The sequence below is a fragment of the Erpetoichthys calabaricus genome, chromosome 8, assembly GCF_900747795.2.
Source record: "Erpetoichthys calabaricus chromosome 8, fErpCal1.3, whole genome shotgun sequence".
NCBI classification, from domain to species: domain Eukaryota; kingdom Metazoa; phylum Chordata; class Cladistia; order Polypteriformes; family Polypteridae; genus Erpetoichthys; species Erpetoichthys calabaricus.
The window spans coordinates 141,976,936-141,999,620 of NC_041401.2; the positions used below are offsets into that span (position 1 = coordinate 141,976,936).

The 22,685-nt window shown below is 36.3% G+C and overlaps 1 protein-coding gene across 5 annotated transcripts in view; it reads right to left on the reverse strand.

Annotated features, from left to right (window-relative positions):
* Positions 1 to 268: 268 nt before the first annotated feature.
* Positions 269 to 22,685, reverse strand: part of tra2b (transformer 2 beta homolog) — a 43,229-nt gene continuing 20,812 nt past the window's right edge. For 2 of the 5 annotated variants that reach the window (XM_028807548.2, XM_051931396.1), the window contains 7 exons: positions 14,737 to 14,888; positions 14,415 to 14,580; positions 13,049 to 13,237; positions 11,616 to 11,731; positions 11,000 to 11,098; positions 5,728 to 5,801; positions 269 to 649 (listed from right to left, as the gene is read on the reverse strand). In XM_028807548.2, coding sequence (XP_028663381.1) covers positions 639 to 649; positions 5,728 to 5,801; positions 11,000 to 11,098; positions 11,616 to 11,731; positions 13,049 to 13,237; positions 14,415 to 14,580; positions 14,737 to 14,888 — 807 coding nt within the window. In that variant the 3' untranslated portion in view covers positions 269 to 638. Of the gene's footprint in view, positions 650 to 5,727; positions 5,802 to 10,999; positions 11,099 to 11,615; positions 11,732 to 13,048; positions 13,238 to 14,414; positions 14,581 to 14,736; positions 15,608 to 22,685 lie in introns of all 5 variants that reach the window. The other 3 variants (XM_051931397.1, XM_051931399.1, XM_051931398.1) reach the window with 2 other exon arrangements.

Genomic DNA, 22,685 nt, shown 5'->3' on the forward strand with positions numbered 1-22,685 from the left:
ATCATTTAGGTGATTCACTGGGACCCACTCACCCACCAACGTCCACAACCTGCAACCAAATCGGCAGCATCTGGGCTGTGCCCCAGTGAATGAGAAACACTGCATTATTACAGACCCGGCGTGCAGGCGCCAAAACTTGGAAGAGTGGTTTGTGCTGCTCTATACATGTATCACAACAGTGATTCAAAGAGTCTAAAGTACTGGGGTTCAATGCATGTCAAAGTTGAAACTACTCAAGTCTTAAAATTGAAAAGAAAAAAGCAGAACATGTAAAGAAGCATTTTTATTGCTCACTTACTACAAATTTAAAAGCATATACATGACACCCTGTACTGCTTACAATAAGCCATATCAATGGAAAAGAAACCAAGTGAAAAGTGACAATTCACAAAGATAGGCTGAACACTCACAATATGAGGGAAAACTACAGAAACAATTTGCACCAGGACGAAAACCCTGCATTTTAAATTTAATTGTCTCCTAACAATGAAGATGCAAAAAAAAAAAAAAAAAAACAAAAACAAAATTTTTTTTTTTTTAAAAAAGTACAAGGAAAAAATCTTCCAACTTGAAAAAAAGCAGCACTCTTCCGGAAAAAAATTCCTGAAACATGACAAACTACTGGGACATCTTGCTTATCAGTAATGACCTAAAAAGAAGAGGGGTGGGGGGAAAGGTTAATTGTATAAAATTTCACACAAATTACACCAGGATACTTCAGATATACATTAGACTAACACACAGTTTTAAAGCAAGAAAGGTTAAGCTTTTTTTTTTTTTAATGTCTTAGATTAAGCAAGCTGTAACCAATACGTTTTGAACTGGTAAAGATTCTACTCTGAGTACACAATTATTTCAAAAACAAACTTCAGTCTAAGTAAAATGTTACATAAAACAAACACCGTTTCAGTGGTGTAAAACAAAACACTTCAAGGAGATCAAACTCTGGTTCAAGCATTTTTTTTTTTTTTTGTATAATCCAAAAAGTGAGAGTAAAAAGAGTACAAGACATGGCAGCCTGCTTGTCAGAAACCTTGATTTAATAGCTCTCTGTATATTTTTATTCAATTAATCAACTACCACTGTGTGACCTTTGCACATATTCATAAAAGTGTAAATAAATGGGAATTTATTAAAATAAAATTACTTCTACACAAGTTTTGCATCACTGAATTTTTGGGCTTATGTATAAGTTGAGAGCTGTGAACATTAGAAACCTCCCTTGTGCTAGCTTGTAGTGTTTTTTTCCCCAGCACCACGTCATGCCACATTGTGAAATGACCGTGTTAGTTACGAACACTCAGCTTTTCTAGTGTTTAGTACCTTTTCTATAGTTACATTTAAGCTACTATATATTGTTATGGCCGAACAACATAGGTATGTGGTGTTGGAATTGACAAAAAAAAATTTACAAAATGGCAAAAGTACTTCAAGTATTGCTTCAATTCAAGGAGTATGAAGAACACTGGACCATATAAAGCGTGATGCAGACAAAAAAATTGTTAGAAGTGGAAAACACTGACTAATGTTATTCTGTATTAATGTTCTTCTGCATTGTAATTTTCTTTTTAACCCCTTAACCGCCCTCTGCCGGATATATCCGGCATCGTTGCGTTATCGCTAACGCCTTACTGCCGGAATTATCCGGCACATTTGCCTGTGGTTATATGAATGCCTGGCGCATAGTATAACTGACAGTTTGGCGTGGGTATTATTACTACGTTGTATTTCGACAACTCTGCGGTTGTATTGGCCGCTCACGTGACGTGATTCGAAAGTGAAAGCTGTGAATATGGCGAAACGTAAAACTGACTTCAAGTGAGGTTTTGCAGGCGATTTTGGACAATAATTCTGATCATGATTGTAGCAGTTCTGAAGAAGATTTTAGCGACAATGATGATCAGCAACGTGCGCTGCGTGATACTGTGAATGACGACGCATCGGATGAAGGCGATGAGTGGGTGTATCCCCAGCATCTCAACGAGACTGCTGCCCGTTATCTGAGCCAGATAAGAAAGATCCAAACCGTGACTGCTTGTTCAAGCTACGTCCTTTGATTGACCATTTATTTGAAACATTTCAGCAGGTAAATACTGCTTGAATAAATGTAAAGTAAAAAAACGAAAATTGTTCAGATTTCTCCTGGCATGGGGAATATTTAGGGAGTTGGCGATTAAAGGGTTAAATTCTGTTATGTTAATATATTGTGACCTGCAGGCAGCTTGTGATGAGCTGTGCGGGAGCAGAAAGGGTGGGATATATGCTGTAAAGTGATGGGACTGGGTGAAGGGCTTCTATGCAGATGTGCCTCTTAGGAGATGAGTGACAGAAGTTGGGAGAGCAAGGAAGGTGCGGCAGAAGCAAGTCTCGAGTAGGTAGTCAGGAGACAATTACTGGTAGGGAAAGCTTTCTGTTATTTTGGAGATGTGTTGTTTAACACTAGGATTACCAAAGGGTATGACTAAACTCGTAAATCCGGCCCACCTTAAATCCACTCGCACGTCTCTATTCAGCATCTTTTGTCTTGTAAATGTGTTGATAATCCCAAGCAGCCTGCTATACCATCCCCCCACCGCCAGAGAAAATGCAAAAACCTCTCCCAACTGAAGCCTTGTTTATCAGTGAGTCAGGTACCTAGGCTAAAAAAATATATCGTTATTCGGAACACATGCATTTCACATGTGTTCCGTGTCTACAAAGATCTGTGTAAGCGTAGGATGACAGGAAATGGTGAATACATACCTAAAAGAAACTTTTTCCATGTTTTAGTACTAACAACAAAATTTTGACATGAAGTGTATGATGTGTGAAGACTGAAGTCCAAATATCAAATAAGCACTTTCACAAACAATACACGTATAACAGAAAAATTGTGGGGTTCCCCCCCAAGACTATAACAAAGAAATAAGGTTAGTGTTGCTGGTTATCCTGACGACTTCGGTAGTACAGCGGTTACAGCTGCTGACTTCTATTCAGAAGGTTCTGGGTTCGAGTCTTAACATATCCCAAAATAAACGTTTTGAGTAGTGAGCTGTTCTTATTGTTACTGTTATACAATAAAAGCATACATTTGATTAGAGTCTGTAACAGACGGTGTAAATGTATGGTACTTGTAAAGGTTAGATTTTTTTTTTTTTATTCAGTTTTATTCTCTCAGTCGCGTTAACGCTCGCCCCACTCTGACACTGCTGTTTTCAAATAAAGACAAGACGAGAGTAGCTCGCGTACTGAAGAGACTATAGCTGGAAGTGGAAGCTGCCATTGCACTTTTCCATTCACTGTACTTTGTATATAAGTCAGATCGAATGTTAATTACCTTGATTTACTCACTCATCTTCCTACAGCATAAAGTTGCAAGTAAACTGCAGAGCTTCCTGTGTTTGATTGACACGGGCACAGTAACACAGTACATGTGTACTGAAGTGACTTTAGCTGCAGGTGGAAGCTCCTGACGCACCGTACAATACTGTGTTTGACCTTACTCAGGAAAAGATCCCAGTTCGCCCCACAGGAGAAAGACTTTGAGACTCTTCAGTACACAAGCGACTCCCCACACTAGTGTTTAGATCTGGATGGTGTATGTATATAAAAAAAAAAAGTCTAAATGCATTCTTGTACTATTGCTCGCATACTAAAGTGTCAGCAGGTATTTTTCGTAGCATTACACGTGTAATTTGTGAGCATGCCCTTGTCGATCAAACAGACGAAGCTCTGCAGTCTACTTGTGACTTTACGCTGTAGGAATAAATCAAGATTAAGTAACATTCGATCTGGCTTTTATACAAGTAACATAAATGCTTCTTATGTAAAGACCATCACAAAACAATCACAAACAGGAGTTTGCACAATACGTCGCAAACTCTGTAAGACGTGCCGTTTTTTTGAAGGCAGGTGATTGGCAGGATGACGCCGGACCTCATCCTGTATCCAAACAGTGCCATCTTTTGCCTTTACGCCTGGTGCAGCTGCGTTGTTCTTATATGCGAGTGGACCTTTCTTGCTGGGAGGGCTTCTGCTCTCTTTCTCCGATCCGAGTTCACCTCTGTTATAGCATGTCTATTTGAAAACAGCAGTGTCAGATCAGGGCGAGTGTGAACACGACAGAGAATAAAACTGAATAAAAAAAATAAATAAAAAAAAAAACGCTAACCTTTACAAGTACCATACATTTACACTGGCTGTTACAGACTCAAATCAAAATGTATGCTTTTATTGTATAATAGTAAAAATATGAACAGCTCACTACTCAAAACGTTTATTTTGGGACACATTAAGACTCAAACCCAGGACCTCCTTAATAGGAGTCAGCAGCTCTAACCGTTGTACGCCAACCAACAAGTCAAGATAACCAGCAACACTAACCAGATTTCTTTTTCTTTGGTTATAGCCTTGGGAAAAAAAGCACATTTGTTTCGTTATACTTGTATCTTTTGTGAAAGTGCTTATTTGATATTTGGACTTCAGTCTTCACACATTATACATTTTATCGATAGTACTAAAACATGGAAAACGTTTGACTTTTAGGTATGTGTTCAACATTTCCTGTCATCCTACACTTACACAGATCTTTGTAGACACGGAACACACGTGAAATGCACGTGTTCCGAATAACGATATTAGGTACCTGACTCACTGATAAACAAGGCTTCAGTTGGGAGAGATTTTTACAGTTTCTCCGGCAGTGGGGGCTTTTTGGGTGGGAGGTATAGCAGGCTGCTTGAGATTATCGACACATTTACAAGACAAGTGACGCTGAATGGAGACGTGCGAGTGGATTTAAGGTGGGCTGGGTTTACGAGTTTTCTCGTAAGCTTTGGTAATTCTAGTGTTAACACAGATAATGGGAGTATAAGACGGCATAGCTTGCTACAGAGCGATGATTCCAGTATCTCAGTTATATTCTTTTATTACACTGGTCATTAATATATTATGTAAATTTTGTTAATGCTATATTTCGTTAGTGATATTTACAAAAAACTATTTGATAAACTAATTTAGTATATTAGTAAGTATCTGTTCTATTATCTGTCTTTTCTCTTATCCGTCACAGCCACGGTCCCGACCCCTAACAAATAGAGGTTTTACTATATTATGGATACAGACGATGCCAGGATGAAGCCATCCTGGTGCTTGTGCTTATATGATTCAATCAACATACTAAGCCAGAACCCTTCTTGAATTTTTATGTTGTAGAGTTATGTATTGTGATGTTCAAAATAAATGGATTGTGAATTTTAAATATCATTCTGAACATAAATTTACTGTTGAACTATACATATGATGGGTTTATTACTAGTTCTTGTAGTTTAGAGGTTTTGGCAAAGCAAATAACAAAAAGGCTATCTTTAGCCCGATATTTTACATGATAAATTCTACAAAGCTCAAGCCATTACAACAGCCAACTCCTCCCTAATTTAGGGATAAAGAAAAAATAAATAAAGTTCACTAAAGTATAACCTAAATAGGTTTTGATTGTATGCTAAAGATTCAAGAGAAATCTATTTGGGTCAAAATCATATTCAAAAAAGGTTACGTTTTATGTTGTGCATATTTTAAGGGAACATTAAATGTATGACTGTGCAAAGTGAGGCAATATTTTCAACATCATCATATTCAAAACAAATTATGATGTAAACAGACTGGAACTTCATTAAAAAGGGCATTCACCCATACTGATCATTAGTGTTCTGAAATATAATAAAACAATGAATAAAGGATAAATCTTACGTGGGGAGTATGACCGAGACCTAGAACGAGACCTGTATCCTCCACGGCTGTAGTAAGGTGAAGGAGATCTACGTCTACAAAATAAAAACAGACAGACCATCAGAGAAGGCCTTTTAATTTTAAATTTTTTTTTTTTAAATTCCTCAACAGAAACATGGCTAGGCAATTTCAATAGTAAGAGTCAGCAACATGTTCAAGTGCTTAAATACACTTACAATTTTTTTGGTGGGGGCCCTAATCAAATCTAAGATAAAAGTAGTTTGAGATAATTTAAATCTTTCATCATGCTTTAATACGAGTTCAACCCCAAAACATGTTGACACCTTTTAACTTTGTTACAAATAAAGCCTTTACGACACGTATACATGTGCCACTTTATGCTGAAAAATACATTAAGGCTTTTCAATGAAGTGTACATGAGTGGAAAAAACTGAAAAAATTCTCTTGGTTTTTTTTTTTTTTTTAAAACCTCATCGGGACATTCAGACAGAGCTAAAGACTCAGAGTCTGGAACAAACAACAGCATCTTTGCTATTAGAATCACCCAATTTATTTAAAGAACAAATGCCTTTAACTACCACAAATGGATTTTTCCCCTCCATAAAGTACTTTCCATTTTACACCTTAATTTTTCCTCAGACGAGCACGTGGTTTGGACTATTTTGGGGCTTGTCGTCAGACACATGACAAGTGTCAGCAAATACTCTCTAAAAAGCCTTGCATGCTTGCTAAGTTTTACTGTGCCATATATATGTGGATTTGAGGACAATATTGTATGAAAAAAAAATGTTTGACTATTAACACATTGGTTTTACACAGAGAGAGAGCCTTTACCACAATACACTGTCATTTAACAATCAAATTCATCAACAGCAGCATATAGTTCAATATAAATACACTTCAGGTCATGCTGCAAAAACATCCATGCAACATACGATGTGTACTGTGCTTATTTGCCAATTAATCTCTGAATAAAGACGAAAATGCTAAAGAACACCATCAAAAAATAGGTAAAGGTACATATAAAAATTCTCAGGTTCACTAGTATCTGTAGCATCTATGGGAGATATTTTTTGCAAAAATGATTATAAAATGAAAATGCTATTTCATTTTCAAAGTTTGTGTGCAAAAATGCTACAAAAATTAAAATGAAATAATCCCATTTGCAATTTCATTTTAAGCCTGAACCATAATGAAGCTGCAAAAACAAAGTAAAACGCATTTCCACTTTGCATCTTCATTTTCTCAATATGCAAATAGCACTGGTCAAAGGGACGGGCTTTGCACCTTGATTTCCCAAAATTCTTTGTCCTTCGTAGCTGTAGAGCCACTTTGATCAATAGAATACTTCTCACTACAAGTGTTTAATATGATTTTAATCTTTTCACCCCTCTACTGCAAGCTTCACAGCAAAACCGTCTCACAAAACTGAAGACCATGCATAATTGTAGTTCTGAATATGCAATTTAGTTTTCAATATTTAACATTACAGAAATTAAATGTAAATTATGATATAACAGGCTAAGTACGTTGAAGTAGAAAAGGGATGCTTTGTATTTTTGTAGTATTATAGTGTAGCGTCAGCATAGAGTACCGCAATGGTGTTTATATCCTTGAGGTGATTTGCTATCCTTAAAAGAACTGCTTGCCTTTTGCTGCACTAGTTTGAAAAGACCTTTTTTTAAGGCACTCTTGCTATTGATGACAATGCCAGCTCAATCTTTTGGGGACTCATCCCTAGTTAATGTAACTTGTCCTGTGCCATTGCATAGCCCTCCCTTCAAAGCCATTGTCCCCAGTGGCCACTTCCAACTCCTTATAACATTGCATGTGCCACAACGGGGATGTTAAGGGATATGCAGCTGTAGGCAAGCAGACAAACCTCTTGGTGTGAAAATGCAGATGTACCATTCTTTTTGCTGTTTTAGTTTACTAAACTGGCACTGCAAACCGCATTTCAGGTCTGGATTTCAGCTTTGTCGCTCTCCCTTCACAACGCCTCTATGATCTGTCTTGTCCTTTGCTTGAGCATTTTTACCCCCAGCCTAGCTTCTCACGGCTCACTTGGGGTCAGTGGCAACTCAATCTGCCACACTTCTCCAGTTTCATGACCCTGAAGCTCTGCCAGTGTTCTCACACCTGTACTAATGGACATTGATAGATGAAGCAGTGGTAAAGCTGCCCAGGTGTCAGTCTCTCAGCTGTTGCAAAAGGCACTCCAGGGGCCTTGTGTATAAATGGTGCGTACACACGAAAATGTTGCATAAAACTAAACTTGGTGTAAAGCCATGCACATTTTCATGCTGGCTCAATCCCTTGCATACGCAAGTTTTCGGCTCAGTTTTGTATACTGGCGGCACACCCAGCATCAAAACAGTTCTATTGTTCCTGTGGGGTTTTCCATTTGGTTATTAGATCCACATCCCTGACACAGCTTTATCAAATACATTGAAATTACCAGCATTTTGTTTATAAATTTAAGGCATCTGATTGTAATAAACCAGTAACAATATAACGGTCTATGAAATGGCCAAGCTATTACAAATACCATAGCTGCTTTAGCACTGTTACTCTCAGTACACCACTCAGAAGTTTAACCCACTGTATCTTAATACTGTAAGGAATCGCATCTCTGCAGCAGCTGATCGGAAAGAGAATTATCGGGATACTTTATCTAGCACACGCTGCCTCAGCCATAGGGACAGTCTAGTTGAACTGCTCCCATCTGGTAAACGCTTCAGAGCCTTTCCTGTATGAACCTCGGGGTTCAGAAACAGTTTCATCCCAAGAGCTACTAACGTACTCAATCAGTCCATCAAGTGCTTCTGGTAGAACTGTATGTACTCAATTACAATTACCTCACTGTAATCTTGTACATATAGTGCAGATCACAACTGTAGTGCATGAGTTTTGTACTTATACTTTCATATTGTATAATTTCCATTGTTTACTATATTATTGGAAAATAAGTTTATGGAGGATTTGCATATTGCATCTCATTGTACCATACAATAATAAAGGAATTCAATTTATTTCAATAGAAGAGAGCAGGTATTTACAGATGACAAATGGCATTTAAGATTGATTTAGATTTCTAAACGCTATCTTCTTAGAGCTCTTGATATAATTTTTATGATGAAATGCAGTTATGTATATTACATTATACAGATACATTTTTAACTTCATTTAAATAATGTATACTGTTAATTAAATTTGTGGACACAGTGGAGAGGAGTAGCGATGAGCTGGTGCCCCGCTCAAGGATTGTTCCTGCCTTGTGCTGAATGCTTCCTGGGACTGGTGCAACCCTGGACTGAATAGATGGTGAAATTAAACAAGTACTACAAAGATATTTCAATGTTCAATCTGCGTTCTAAGCTTACAGATGGCTTGACATTAATTACAGAGCTGATTGTTTACTTGGAGAAAAAAAGGACAGACAGGAATTCAGGGTAAGTACATTTGAAAGAGACAATACTGCTGGAATAAAATTATTTCATCAAGGGTCGCGCATGGCTCAGCAAATATCTTGCAGGAGGCAGGAACAATCTGTGTGTGCCCTGATTTAATACATGCTTTATTTCCTATCATGGAAATGATTAAGTATACATTTTCATATGTACAGTTCAGAGCTGTAATATCATGACTAATGTATTCTGTGTCCTGTCAGCGTAAGAGAAAGCTAATTTAAGAAGCACGTAGTGATTCACACGTAGAGTACATAGAACACCACGTAGAATACAAAATATTTAACGTGCTACTTTAGTTACGATGGTATTTGAGAAACTCTACAAAATTTAACGATTTTAAGATGAAGTGACATTCTACTTTAATGACAAAAACATGTTTAAAGTGGAAATTGAGATTAAAGTTGACATTGAGCGCTCCCCCCCCACTTTGTCCCTATTTTTTCCCCCTTTCTCTGTACCCTAATAAGCTTCCATATGACACTCAGATGGTGAGCTATGAATCGCCTTTTCATGGCAACTGATATCTGATCGCTTTTTTTTTCTCTTTTTTTATTGGGGTCGCTGTGTGACTGACTTTTGATCAGCTTCCTTTTGTTGTTTATACAACTGCTTAAAACAACAAATAGTACGTTTTTCATTGCCTCCACTTGACATTCGCTGAAATTCTTTTTCCCCCCGTACTTTTGCCAGTGTCTTCTCACAGAACGCTGAATGTAAAGGTAATATTTATATAGATTTGAATATTCAAATATGTAATTCTGGGAGGAGTCAGGGAAGGGCAGCAGGCGCATGCACGAGCATCATAATTCACACCGACACGGATTTATGTAGCGGAAGCACATGGAAGTTGGCTTATGCATGGTTTTGTGCATTTGAATTTTTCTGTGTGAATGCACATTTTGACTTTTGTCTGTATGCCATTTTTAGTGTTAATTCTGCACACGGCATTATGCATGAGGCCCCAGGTTACAGATCAGAGCGTTGAGGCTCTCCAGCACTTCCGCTGACGAGCCATTACGGTGCTCAGTGTTGACAGTACAATACTACAAAATTACAAAGCAACCCATTTCCACTTGTGTAAATAAATGTAAACTGACATAATAAAGGTTAATTTCTGTCATGTTAAATATTGAAATTAAATTGCACATTAATTTCTGCAGCACTACAATTATGCATGGTCTTCAGATTTTGAGAGAGTTTTGCTGTGAAGCTTGCAGTACAGGAGTGAAAAGATCAAAATCATGTCAACTGAACAGACGACGTGAGACGTATTGCACCAAAGTGGCTCTACAGCTATGAAGGACAAAAAAAAAAAAAAAAAAAAATTGTGAAAAAAATTGCCAAGCTTTACCCACTGACCCTCACTATTTGCATGCTGAAAACCTGAAAATGGAAATGCAAAGTGGAAAATTATTTCAATGAGCAGCAGGTGGCATCAGCGTTTGTGCTTTATTTTTGTAGCTTCATTGCCGTTTAGGCTGAAAATGAAATTGTAAAAGGGGTTGTTTCATTTTAATTTAAACTTTTGCAGCATTCTTGCACACAGACTTTGAAAATGAAATTGCAAAAGATTGCATTTTCATTTTATCATCTTAATTTTCATTTTAATTTCTGCAGAAAATACCTCCCATAGTGAACCAAGTTAGAAGCAAAATTGGTAACAGACTGCCCACTAAAACATTTCATTCAAACCACTTTTCAAATTTGCATTATTGATATAACTCTAAACAATTGATCATAAACATACTCCAAGACAATTAAAATTATTTCCTATAATTCTTATAAAGACAAATATTGCTCACCGATAAGACCGACTGTAGTAATCTCGGTCCTCATATCTGTCATAACCTCTGTCATAACTTCTGTCATAGTAGTCCCTTGAACGTCTCGATCCTCCACCACTTTAAAAAATAAAACATGCTGTCAGGTAAGTAATACTCAAGTATTCTTTATAAATACATTGTGTGATGAGATGTTTTGAATAAGATGTAGTACTGTATACCTTACTGACATGCAATTACTTGCTGTAACGCAAAGCCTAAAATAAATATAAAGTACAGTAAGGGAAATTATTCGATCTCCTGCTGAATTTGTAAGTTTGCTTACTTACAAAGAAATGAACACAGTACTTTTTATGGTAGTTTCATTTTAATGACAGAGACACAGAATATTAACCTAAAATCCAGAAAAAACACATTAAAGTTATATACTGATTTGCATGTCATTGAGTTAAAGTATTTGATCCCCTACAACCCAGCCAAAATTCTGGCTCCAACAGATCTTCAAAGTCCCCCCCCTTAAATTGTAGATAACATTTCAAAGGTAAAATAAAGTTGCCATTGAGGAGAAAATAAAAGAAAGCATGCTCAGACTACAGTAGCTCACACTAAATAGTGAAAGAGTTAGGAAAGGGCTTACTATGTTGGTCTCCCCATGTAAATTCCAGGGGTAGGAGTGTGTGGCCTCTTGGTTATTGAGAAATCAACTCTGATTCTACGACCATCAAGTTCCATGCCATTAGCACGCTCTTTAGCCTTAATTTGTATTAAAAAAAAAAAAAAAAAAAAGTTAAGCAAATTAGTACAACTAAAATGATCTAGAACATGGTAAGAGAACCTTCAGTAGAAGGCAATTTTATTTCAAACTATCATGTTAAAGAAGCTAGACTATGACCTGCAAGTCCTTAATAATTCACACATCAAAGATGCATTACAAATAAAATTTGACAGCATACTTTAATGTCACTTAATGCTTAAAAATTAAATTAAATCAAAATATGGTAACAGACAATGGCTGCTCATTAAATGCATCTTCACACACTTGAATCTACATAGTGTGCGCTAGCTACAGAATTTTACAGTTTTACTGGATTTGCCCACAAGCCAGTTTCCAAACAAACTCTCTACAGTGTTACAGGGCTTGACATGCTGTATATTCGTCTTTTTCAATTCAAGAAGTGGCGCTACATTAAATAGCCTTATAAACGGGATGAAGATATTTTAGGGATATGCCCTACCCACTGAGTGAGTGCATGTGTATGTATATATTATTTTTGCATTCACAAACTTGTTATACTTGCTTGGTATTAATACCTTTTTGCTTCTGTGGTCTTCTTCTACTGATTGTGCATATACCTGTACTTTCTTCTTTAATGGGCTTGTTATAACTTTGGAATGGTGACTAGCAAAAAATTGTCCATGGAAAATGGTTTAACCACTTTTATTAAAGTGACACATGTCACTGATCAAAAGAAGGTGAAATTAATCAAGATGCATAACCAACACAGTCATTCTTTAACATTTCCACTCAGCAGATACTATATCTGCAAGAACTCAAGTGGAGCAGGAGGGGGGAAAAATCTAGCAAGCAGGCAAGATGGTATGTATTACAGATATGATCTGTTTAAAATGATATGAATATTGGCAAGTAATTTAGAAACTGCCCATCTCAAAACTGCAACAAGGTCTCACAATTCTCCTTGAAAACACTGTTTTCAACAAGTTGGGAAATGCAGATGTGTATATTGTGTGAATTTTTTTAAAATTGGTGCTTCAGGGTGATATTTCAATGTGATTTCATAAAATACAGTGTAAAACCAGAGAAATTAAATGTCTACAATAGTAGTCTGATGCAGAACCATAGTATGTAGGATAAAATTAATTTTAGTTTAGATGGTAAACAAATTATGAGAACACAGCCATTAGAATGTTTGGGCATTACTTGGGTTACTTCACTTATCCTAAAAAGTAAGCATACGATCACCCAAAGCTGAAGAGGCCAATAAATTACATGTACTATACATTGTATAAGCCAAAGCTAGAAAAAGACTAAGCTTAAACTGGAACACTTACTTCCTTAGAGTCTTCCTTGTTTTCAAAATAAACAAATGCAAATCCTCTTGAGCGTCGAGACTGCTGGTCATAAACTATACTGACATCAGAGAGTGGACCGTATTTTGAAAATACTTCTCTCAAGTCTCTTTCTGTTGTATAAAGGCTCAACCCAAACACCCCCAGACAGCAGTTAGGATCTGGATTTGCCTATAAAAAGAAAAGGGGGGGGCAAGTTGCACATTCACTCAAAATTCCTTTAAATTTAGTATGCAAACACACAAAACACTTTCAACAGAAAGCCATGTTTAAAACTATGCTTTACCGTAAACCTCTTCATACATTTTTTACAATATATCCCAACTGTGGTCATTACCGTATAGGATGGTGTGTTATCCCATGTTTAGAGAGCTAACCTTTATGAATCAGGAGCTACAATTTACATGCACAGTAAGGCAAGCTAGAAAAAATGACTATTCCAACACTATTTCTGGGATTGTACATATGCTTTAACAACAATTTTATCCAGCTGGAATTGTTTTCATATTCTATGCAGTTAAATCTTTGCATTTGAACACTACAAATTGAAAGAACTAGTGCCACTTTGTATTGCAAAAGATCATGTATGTGCAGTACAATTAAAGGATTAAATCATAGAAAGCAAAAAAAAGACTGCACAACAGTTTAAAACGAAACCTCACAGAGAAGTGAGGAACACCCAAAGCAATACAGTAAACAATCTTGGCCCCAATTACCTTTTTACCCTTTTAAACAAAGCACTAAGTTGTTTGCTACATGCTGCGATGCTCCTGTTGCCTAAATATTCTGTTCCTTAATTTAAACTGAACTAATCCAAGTATTATACACACAAGTTCTACAGACAGTGCTTGCTCTACTGGAAAAGTCAAAATGGACCCTTTTCACAACTCAGTACCAAATATGTGTTTTTCTAGGATTAGTAAAGACTGAGAATACAAATTGCTTTTTAAAAAAAAAAAAAAAAGGATGTTTAGAATGCAATTAAAAAGTTGTGTGATCAAGTATGCCGAATGTATTATTCTCAAGTTCCTTTAATATGATGTCAAAAACAATTGTGTCAAATATCAGTCGTTGAAGGTACATAGTTTTTCCTTCATTTTATGCAGGAATGATCAAGTAAACTGATTTTGAATGCTGGTTTCTTTAATAAGATATGACTTCAGATGCACTGAACAATCATTCGGCAATCTGAACAGGCACTAGTATTACTAGTTTACAACCTACTGACAAAGACAAATTGCCCAACATTTGCAGATACAACTTTGCATTGTATTCTAAAATGTAAATGGTGCTGTGAAATTCAAAACTCAAGGCTATAATAAAATACAGTATAAAAAAACAGCCTTACTCTGTTTCCAATGTGACGTCTGCGATTAGACATTGGAGAATGGCTGTGACTCCTTCGGCGGCGGTATTCTCCACTGTATGACCTACTCCTGGATCTTCTCCGATGTGATCGGGACCTAGAACGTGAGCGTGAGTAACGTCGGCGAGAACTACGGTGAGAACGTGACCTACACAAATACATAAAAATTGCAAATTAAAGCAAAGCTCTTTTTTTTCCAAAACTAAGCCTCCAAACACAAATAAAAAATCTAGTAAATCAGCTTAAAATTATCATCCAATTTTCAATTTAATGTAGATATAACAAGTGACTTGATAAAACTAACCTTGATTTGGATCTAGAACGTGACCTTGACTTTGACCTGGAGTGTCGGGAACCCTCTTTGGATCGTGAATGCCCTGGGGACTGAGCAGGAGACCTGCTTGCAGATTTGCCTGATCCACCTGGACTTCGACTTCGGGAAGCAGAACGAGAGGCCTAAAGGTAAGCATTCCAGTTTGTCAATTTCAGATAATGATTAGGGAATCAAAAACAAAAAACAAGTGAATTAATAAAATAAAAATTCTAACATCTTAACCTGCTACAGGCTGATTCCAAAGTATTTAAATTTTGCAATAAAATCCTGAAGTACAAAATGTGTTACGGAAAATACACGTTTTGGATATCTGAACACCTGATTAAACTCCTATTTCTGGATCAACCTGTAACAAGCCTGAGTTTTCCTTAAAAACCCAGATAAAAAATATCAAGTCTAAATACTATTAACATTTAAACATTCATATATTAATGGGTAAGCAGCCTTGAGGTTTAATAAATATTCCTTCATATTAAGACTTTAGTAACCCTGTATATGATTACATAGATAATGCATGCACTCTTATAAAAAAAAATTATACAGGGACACAAACAGACTAGAAATTACTTAGCGCAGTGCTTTCTTATCCCAGATTACTTCTGATCTTAACTTCATTGCTATTTCTTTTCTTCTTTCTTCTGTTTCAAATTCTGACTTCTTTCATCTTCCCCATTTCTCACACTGCAAATATTCTACAAGTGGAAACTTCTTTTTTTCTTATAATAAGCATGCATTCTCTTTTTTTCACAAATTCAGCTTCATTTATTTTTGAGCTTCAAATTATTCTTAATAAAAACTTGTCATTTGACTTCTTCCTCTTTTTCCTTCTTCCAACATTAACCTTAATGAAAAAAGAAAAGGATGAAGCATATATAAAAACTACAGAATTAAAAAGAGGCAGCCTATACCCCCACATTAGGTTATTTACTTTAAGGGAGTATGTCAGCTCTATCAAGTGTGAACATAACTAATTGCATATATGTAAAGAAAAACAAACACCAAGTACGAATTCACAAACTTTTTTAAATGCTTAGGTCAAGGTCATATTTTGGCCAACATGGCCAATTAAAAGCTACAGTTTGTTTAAAAGAGTAGCTTGAATCACAAAGGTAATGAAGTGAAAATGAAAGTAAATAAAAGGTTCACTACAAATTAAAAAGTTCACCCCTAGTGGTTTTACTCATAACACCGCTATTAGGTTGACTACTGAAACATCTCCAGCTCAACCAATGCTATGTGAATGGATTATTTAAAAAATAAAAACAGCATCCTCCCAAGCATGGTTTAAATCATTTATTATGTGTAATCTCCAGATTTAAAACCAATTTACATGGCTAAAAAGTAATCAAACTGTTGAATGTTAATTTAGTTCAATGTTATACCACGTTTTTAATTATACATTCCATGAACTGCATCACATTGACTTAGACAGCACTATTAATTTAAAACATCTATGTTCCATATCAAAACAAGTAGCATCCCCTAACCAATCTGAAGAGATTTGTGAACAAAGAGCCCACTATTCAGTGGTGTCCCTACCCACAATACATCTTGAGGCATCAAAAAGCCTGTCTTCTTTTAATGCAACATTAATTCCTGCCAAAATTTAGAAATACAGCTGTAGAGGCTGGATAACATTTTTCTTAGGCTATGTGTTTGGGATTGTACTGTTCCAACATACCGTATATACTTGCGGATAAGTCGGGACTTGATTTTATGATATAATTTCTGGTGTTTTACAATGTCAGTGGAATGCAGAAAACTCACATTATTGGTCCAAGAGGTTATGATATGCTAATGCCCACCTGAGAGAGTAGCCACAGACCATACTGCCTTTTTTCCCCCCCCATGTGTTGTGCCAACGTGACCACACGGTAATACCCGAACTATTCCAAAGCAATGTTTGCACTGATTTGTGTTTTTTTGTATCTCACAGCCTCATACACCTTGATCGTAAGAGCATCCCTTATCTACGATGGAGTGTTTGATCAGAATAAAATATGAAGCTGGTTTTAAACTAAATGTCATTGAAGTAGCGAAAAATTGGTAACTGCGCTGCTGCAACAAAATTCGATGCATCTGAGAAACTGATGCAAGATTGGAGGAGGCAAGAAGATGTTAAAAAAAATAAAAATTAAGTGTTGCATTTTTCAACGGGCGTATAAGTCGGGGTCTGATTTCATGATCGATTTTATGGGTTTCAAGACTAGTCTTATACATGAGTATATACGGTAGTTAACACAATGTTGACAATTTTGCCTGCATATTAGTAGGATTAGCATGGCTCAAGTGTGCTTTAACTGGCTACAACAGATCACAATCCTCTACTGGAGGACTTCCAAAACATTGTCAAGATGATATTCTCTAGTGTCTCAATCTCAAAGCAAAAAAAAAAAAGTATAAATAAAAATGGGCACTAATGTGTACACAACCAGAGTTATGGTACACACTTAACCAAAAATGAAGCCAATTTTAAATAGTGCAATTTCAGGCAGATTCTTTACCTGTTGGACAATGTATACATTTTCAGATGAACAAATCTTCTACATCTATAAAAATTAATTTGATGGATGTTGGAAAGAATGAGGTGCAGTCATTTTTAAATATTAAGAAATTTAACATGAAAGTTAAATAAACAATACAAAGTCATTAGAAGACAGTTCTTCAAAATCCTATAAACTTAAGACAGGAGACTAGATTAGATCAGCACTAGGAATAAAGGAAGAGTATATACTGAGTAATAGCAAATAATTAAAAGTACTTTGATGAAAGAAAAAAGTCAAGCAGGTTATTTGAATGTTCATAACTACATAAATAAATCATTCACAAACAGTACAAACTTGGCAAGACAAAGGACTACTTTATAGGAATGTGATGCACTCTCTTGAAAGCTTGACTCTTATGTAGTACCTTTCACAGAGGGCACCAGGACAATGCAACATATCCCACACCATACCTCTATTATAATGGAGTGAAAGACACGTGGTATTTCTCTACTTAACGCTTTAAGTGCTATGGCTAACAAATTTAATGTGTGCATGTCACGCTTCTGGTCCTTCCAAGACTTTTCTTAAACCGGTGCACTTTAGATGCTGATTATGTATCAAATTCTGAAATTCTATTCAGAAAACATGATTGACGTTTTAGTCTCTCTCCACCCAAAAAAAAAAAAAAAATCCATATGAAAGACTCATTACTACCACAAGTATCATCACTGAACACCAGTACCGAGGTGTGAATCACACTCTTCCCCCCTCTGGTTTGTACTTGATGGCATTAGCATATCCTTTTTTTACCTCTACACATCCTCTCCTGCAGCTGTTATCAACATTAAACATTGTTTCCTAGAAATGAATATAGCACACCTGATGGCAAATTATTTTCTTTTGTTTAGGCAGTAAACAATAAACTTGCACAAAATGGCATTGCAATGCTTCTTTACACATTGTGGAACAGAAATCTTGCAGTCAGCCTGAATGTGAAGGGGCACATAGTGGACAGAGCAATTGAGCTGTGAAGGAAGACAGCGCTTGCTCACTCAGAAAATACGTAGATAAGGTAGACCCAAGAATAAACGTATGGCTTTCTTTGTGAAGAAGGGAAGATGCAACTTTAGCAAGGTGCCTTTTAGGTGGTGGGGGGAGGGGGAAATTTGATTACAGCTATGCTGAAAATTGCTATTGCATGTATCGAGTTACACAATCACATTTATTAAATCAGATGCTTGATGACAAATGTGTATGCACGCAAAGAAAACCCAACTGTTTATTCCTGTACTTAAACATTGTCAGGTGGGCCATATTTGTGAAAACAATCCAAGTGATGTATATTTCCCCACATAAAACTGATGCTGGGTGTGGACTTCATATACAGTGATAACTTGAGATACAAGTGCCCCAATGTATGAGTTTTTTGAGATACGAGCCGTCACTAGGTCGATTTGTCTTGAGTTACGAGCCAAAATTTGAAATACGAACCATCAAAGAGCTTGTCCCCGCACATTCCGAGGAACTGACGACAGAGGAGTTGACGGAACTACATACACAGCAACATACGGAGGTTCTGCAGGAGATCGGTATCGCAGAGGAGGTTATCTCTTAAAGTGAGATAAACGAAGTGTTTGCAAAGTGGGAAAAAGTTTCAAACTTTAAAGAAAAGAAACACCCTGAAAAAATTACAACTGATCATACAGTGGTGCTAATGACATTTGCCTAACGCTTGACTTTATTGAAAAGAAACTGAACTTGCAGCTGTGCTATATTTAATGTCACTTGCCTAATGCTTATCTTTACTGAAAAGAAACTGAGCTTGCAGCCGCGCTATTTAATGATACTTGCCTAACACCTGACTTTATTGAAATGAAACTGAACTTGCAGCCGCGCTATTTAATGATACTTGCCTAACGCCTGACTTTACTGAAAAGAAACTGAACGTGGAGCCGCGCTATTTAATGACACTTGCCTAACTCATTTCAGAAACATTCTAAAGGGGAGGACTAAACAAAGCTCCTTGGACAGGTTTCTATTGAAACGCCCTGTGAATGAAAGTGATGAAAGCGTGGCAAAAAAGAAAAAAACTAGTGAAAAAGAAAATTAAAGTTAAGCAAAAGTGAAGTTAAAGAAAAAAAAACATTGCAATACGCTAATCGGCTTTGCCACCGTCTGTTTATTTCTTTAGATTCTCTTTTATGTATTAGGTTTTATTTTGTTTGTATACAATATTTGTTCATTATAAATAAATGTTTTCAACATAAGAAAAATGTAACAAAAAATTGGGGTGGTTTTTTGGGGGCAGGCACGAATTAATCTCATTTCAATTAATTTCAATGGGGAAAATTAATTTGAGATACAAGCATTTTGACTTACGAGCTCGGTCACGGAACGAATTAAACTCTTATCTCAAGGTATCACTGTACTAACGGCTTTGCTCATTATCAGGCATTTGGCATATATTGTTAAGAACCGATTCATACCTTATCAGGATTCCATTAAATTAATTAAATATAACCAAGGCATTACTAGCATTTATAACGGCAGTTACTATTTGAAATGAGATTTTTAACTTATTACTCACATATGGCTGCAAAAGTCTATTTTCAGCAGCAATTCATTCAATGTCCTAATGGTAATCTCAACTTAGCTAGTCCTTAGTCATGTTTACATGCTCATTGGTTATTAGAAAAAATTTTTTTAAATCCATTAGCACTGCAGTAACCTGTTCTGTCCATTTGGGTTGCTAGGTACTAGCAATTCCAAAAGGTCGGTTCTGGTTTCAAAATTGGAAAAAATGAAACAGCTTTCTCAAGAAACAATCTATTGTTATTTGCAAAATGAAGACAATTCAGTTTCACAGAAGATTTCATAGAAAGGCACCCATTACCATCTTGATAGAAGAGGGTGAACTTGCTCTAACCAGTACAGAAAAAAAGAGGGGGACAGACCAGACACAACAGCTTAAGAGGAGGATATCAGAATCTCTAGTTTGAGAAACGCGTATTGGTGCTCATTTTACTTCTTTAAATACACGACAAATACCAGTGTCATCTACAACAGAAAAAAAAAAAAAAAGACTATTGTGGGAAGCTGGCCTTACAGGCAGAGTTTCAAGTAAGAAAACCAGCAAAGTAAAAGAAAAGTTAAAATGGGCAAAAGAATACAGACATTGGACAAGTGTATGATGCTCAGCATCCTGGAATCATTTCTCGTCATGCACCTAATTTTGATGCACGAGATGCTCAGACTACATAAAAGATGGCGCAACAGTGATGGACTGAGCTAGTGCTGAACGGTATACCAGTTCATATTTTTTTTATGATATGGATTTTTCTTATACCGCAACACCGGTTTAAATTGCCTAAACGACGTTCGGAACGTGGCGCAGCGGGAAACTGTTTAAGTGGGGACCTTTTTCACTGCTACACCGCTAAACACAGATTTGTTGCACTAGGGCTCTTTTTCACTGCTACACCACCAAATAGTGGGCGGTAGCATAGGCATGCCGCATGGTGAAAATGGACAGAGAGCATTCCGAAACTGAACTAAAAGTAAAGTTGAACATGTGATGAACAGAAGAACTTTTGCCGAAAAAAAGGAGTCACATCCGTCACCTGGAGATACTTTAGTTTTAAAGGGTCAGATGTGTAAATACTGTTTCTATACTACTGGATTATACTGCAAGCCAAGTTGTACTTGTTTTTGTACTTGCTAGTGTATGTTTTGCTTGTATTCATTCTGCAATGTGCTATCGACTCGTTCAGAGATGGGCGCAACTCTGAATGGATGGCATAATTAAACATGTGTAACGAAGATATTGTTAAAGTTCTGAACGCTCCGTCGGCTAAGTTAATAACTAGTTTTAATTTCACAAAGACGTTTATCGTGTGGTGATTGGTAATTATCGTGTGGCTTTGGTAGAGAGCAGAAATATCATGAAGTGAATAGATTCTGTGCGGTGATTGCTGCAGGCGCCTGCTCTTAGTGCGGAGGAAGTCAGTTTAAGAAGCGTAGTGATTAATGACTGGGTCGGGGAACACTTAACACAAAGTATTTGATGTGCTGCATTAACTTGTGACGGGGTTTGAGAAAATCTAGTAAATTAAACACTGATTTTAGGATGAAGTTTAGTTTACAACATTTTACTTTAATTATAAAATAAACTGAGAATAAAGTGGAAATGTCGACTTTAATCTTGACGTAGTCAACATGTTGCATTTATTCTCGACATATAGTTTGTTTTTTTCTTCCGTGTCCATATTTTTTGTTCTTCACAGTGGCCCTAATGCGCTTCCATAGGGCTATACCACAAACAGCATTATAAATGCAAGTTGCAGTTTTTATTATTTATGTATATAGCTTAGCTTGAAGCAAGGTCCATATTAATGCAGTTTGCCTAAATGATGGTACAGTTGGTAAGATGTCATCACCACGATTGCACTTGTTTTATTTTATTTTAATTTGGTGAATACTGTGTAATGCACCTGGGCTCGAAGCCTTGAAGTAATGGTGCAACTATCAGTAATACTATTATGTATTTTATTGTTATTATTTATTAGTTTAAATATTATGCAGTTTAATAATGGTAAAATTGTTTAAAATGTCACTTAAACGTGTCAGTGGACAGAGATTGTTAACATTAACAGAAAGTATAGTTGGTTTACAAAAAATATTTACTATTTATTCCTTTTCTAAGACGTGTTCAGTGCAATCCAACTTTTGACAAACACCTCTGGATATTTTACTAAGTCTAAATGCCTCTTTGGATGGTTGAGAATATGTTGTCAAAATCATTGTTTAAGCTTTTGCAAAATTTGTTCAATTAATGGTTCTATATTTTGACTGCATCTGTCATGCAATGTGATTCCTTCTCTTTAGTGCCACCCCCTTGAAAACTATCACTTTATGGGGCCATGCAAACCTCGATTAATACTTGTGTGCACATTAAAATGTCTTTTTGTACAATGTACAATTCTCATAACAGTCTAATAGGTTATTCTTAGCCAGTCTACTGCAGTAATTGCAGTGGAAAATGTGGTTAACATCCACTCATGCATGGGGAAAAAAATACCGTCTAATACCGTGAAACCGGCAGAATTTAGAAAAATACCGTGATATAGAATTTTGGTCATACCGCCCACCTCTAGACTGAGCAGAATATTCACATCATGCTCCCTTGTATTTATCTACATTACCTGTGAAACATGCAAGTAATGAATTTACTAGCACTCTATAGAGAAAAATATAGCTTAAGATTTCATGCTTCCAGTGGACTGAAGTGTTATTTTATGATCAAATACTGAAATGGTTTTATATCAAGTCAGAGAGCAACTTTGAAAAAGCAGCTTATGTCAGAAGCATCCCATTTGATCATTCTTGCTCCACGTATAACAGTGAAAACAATAACACGAAACCTGTAAAGTGACA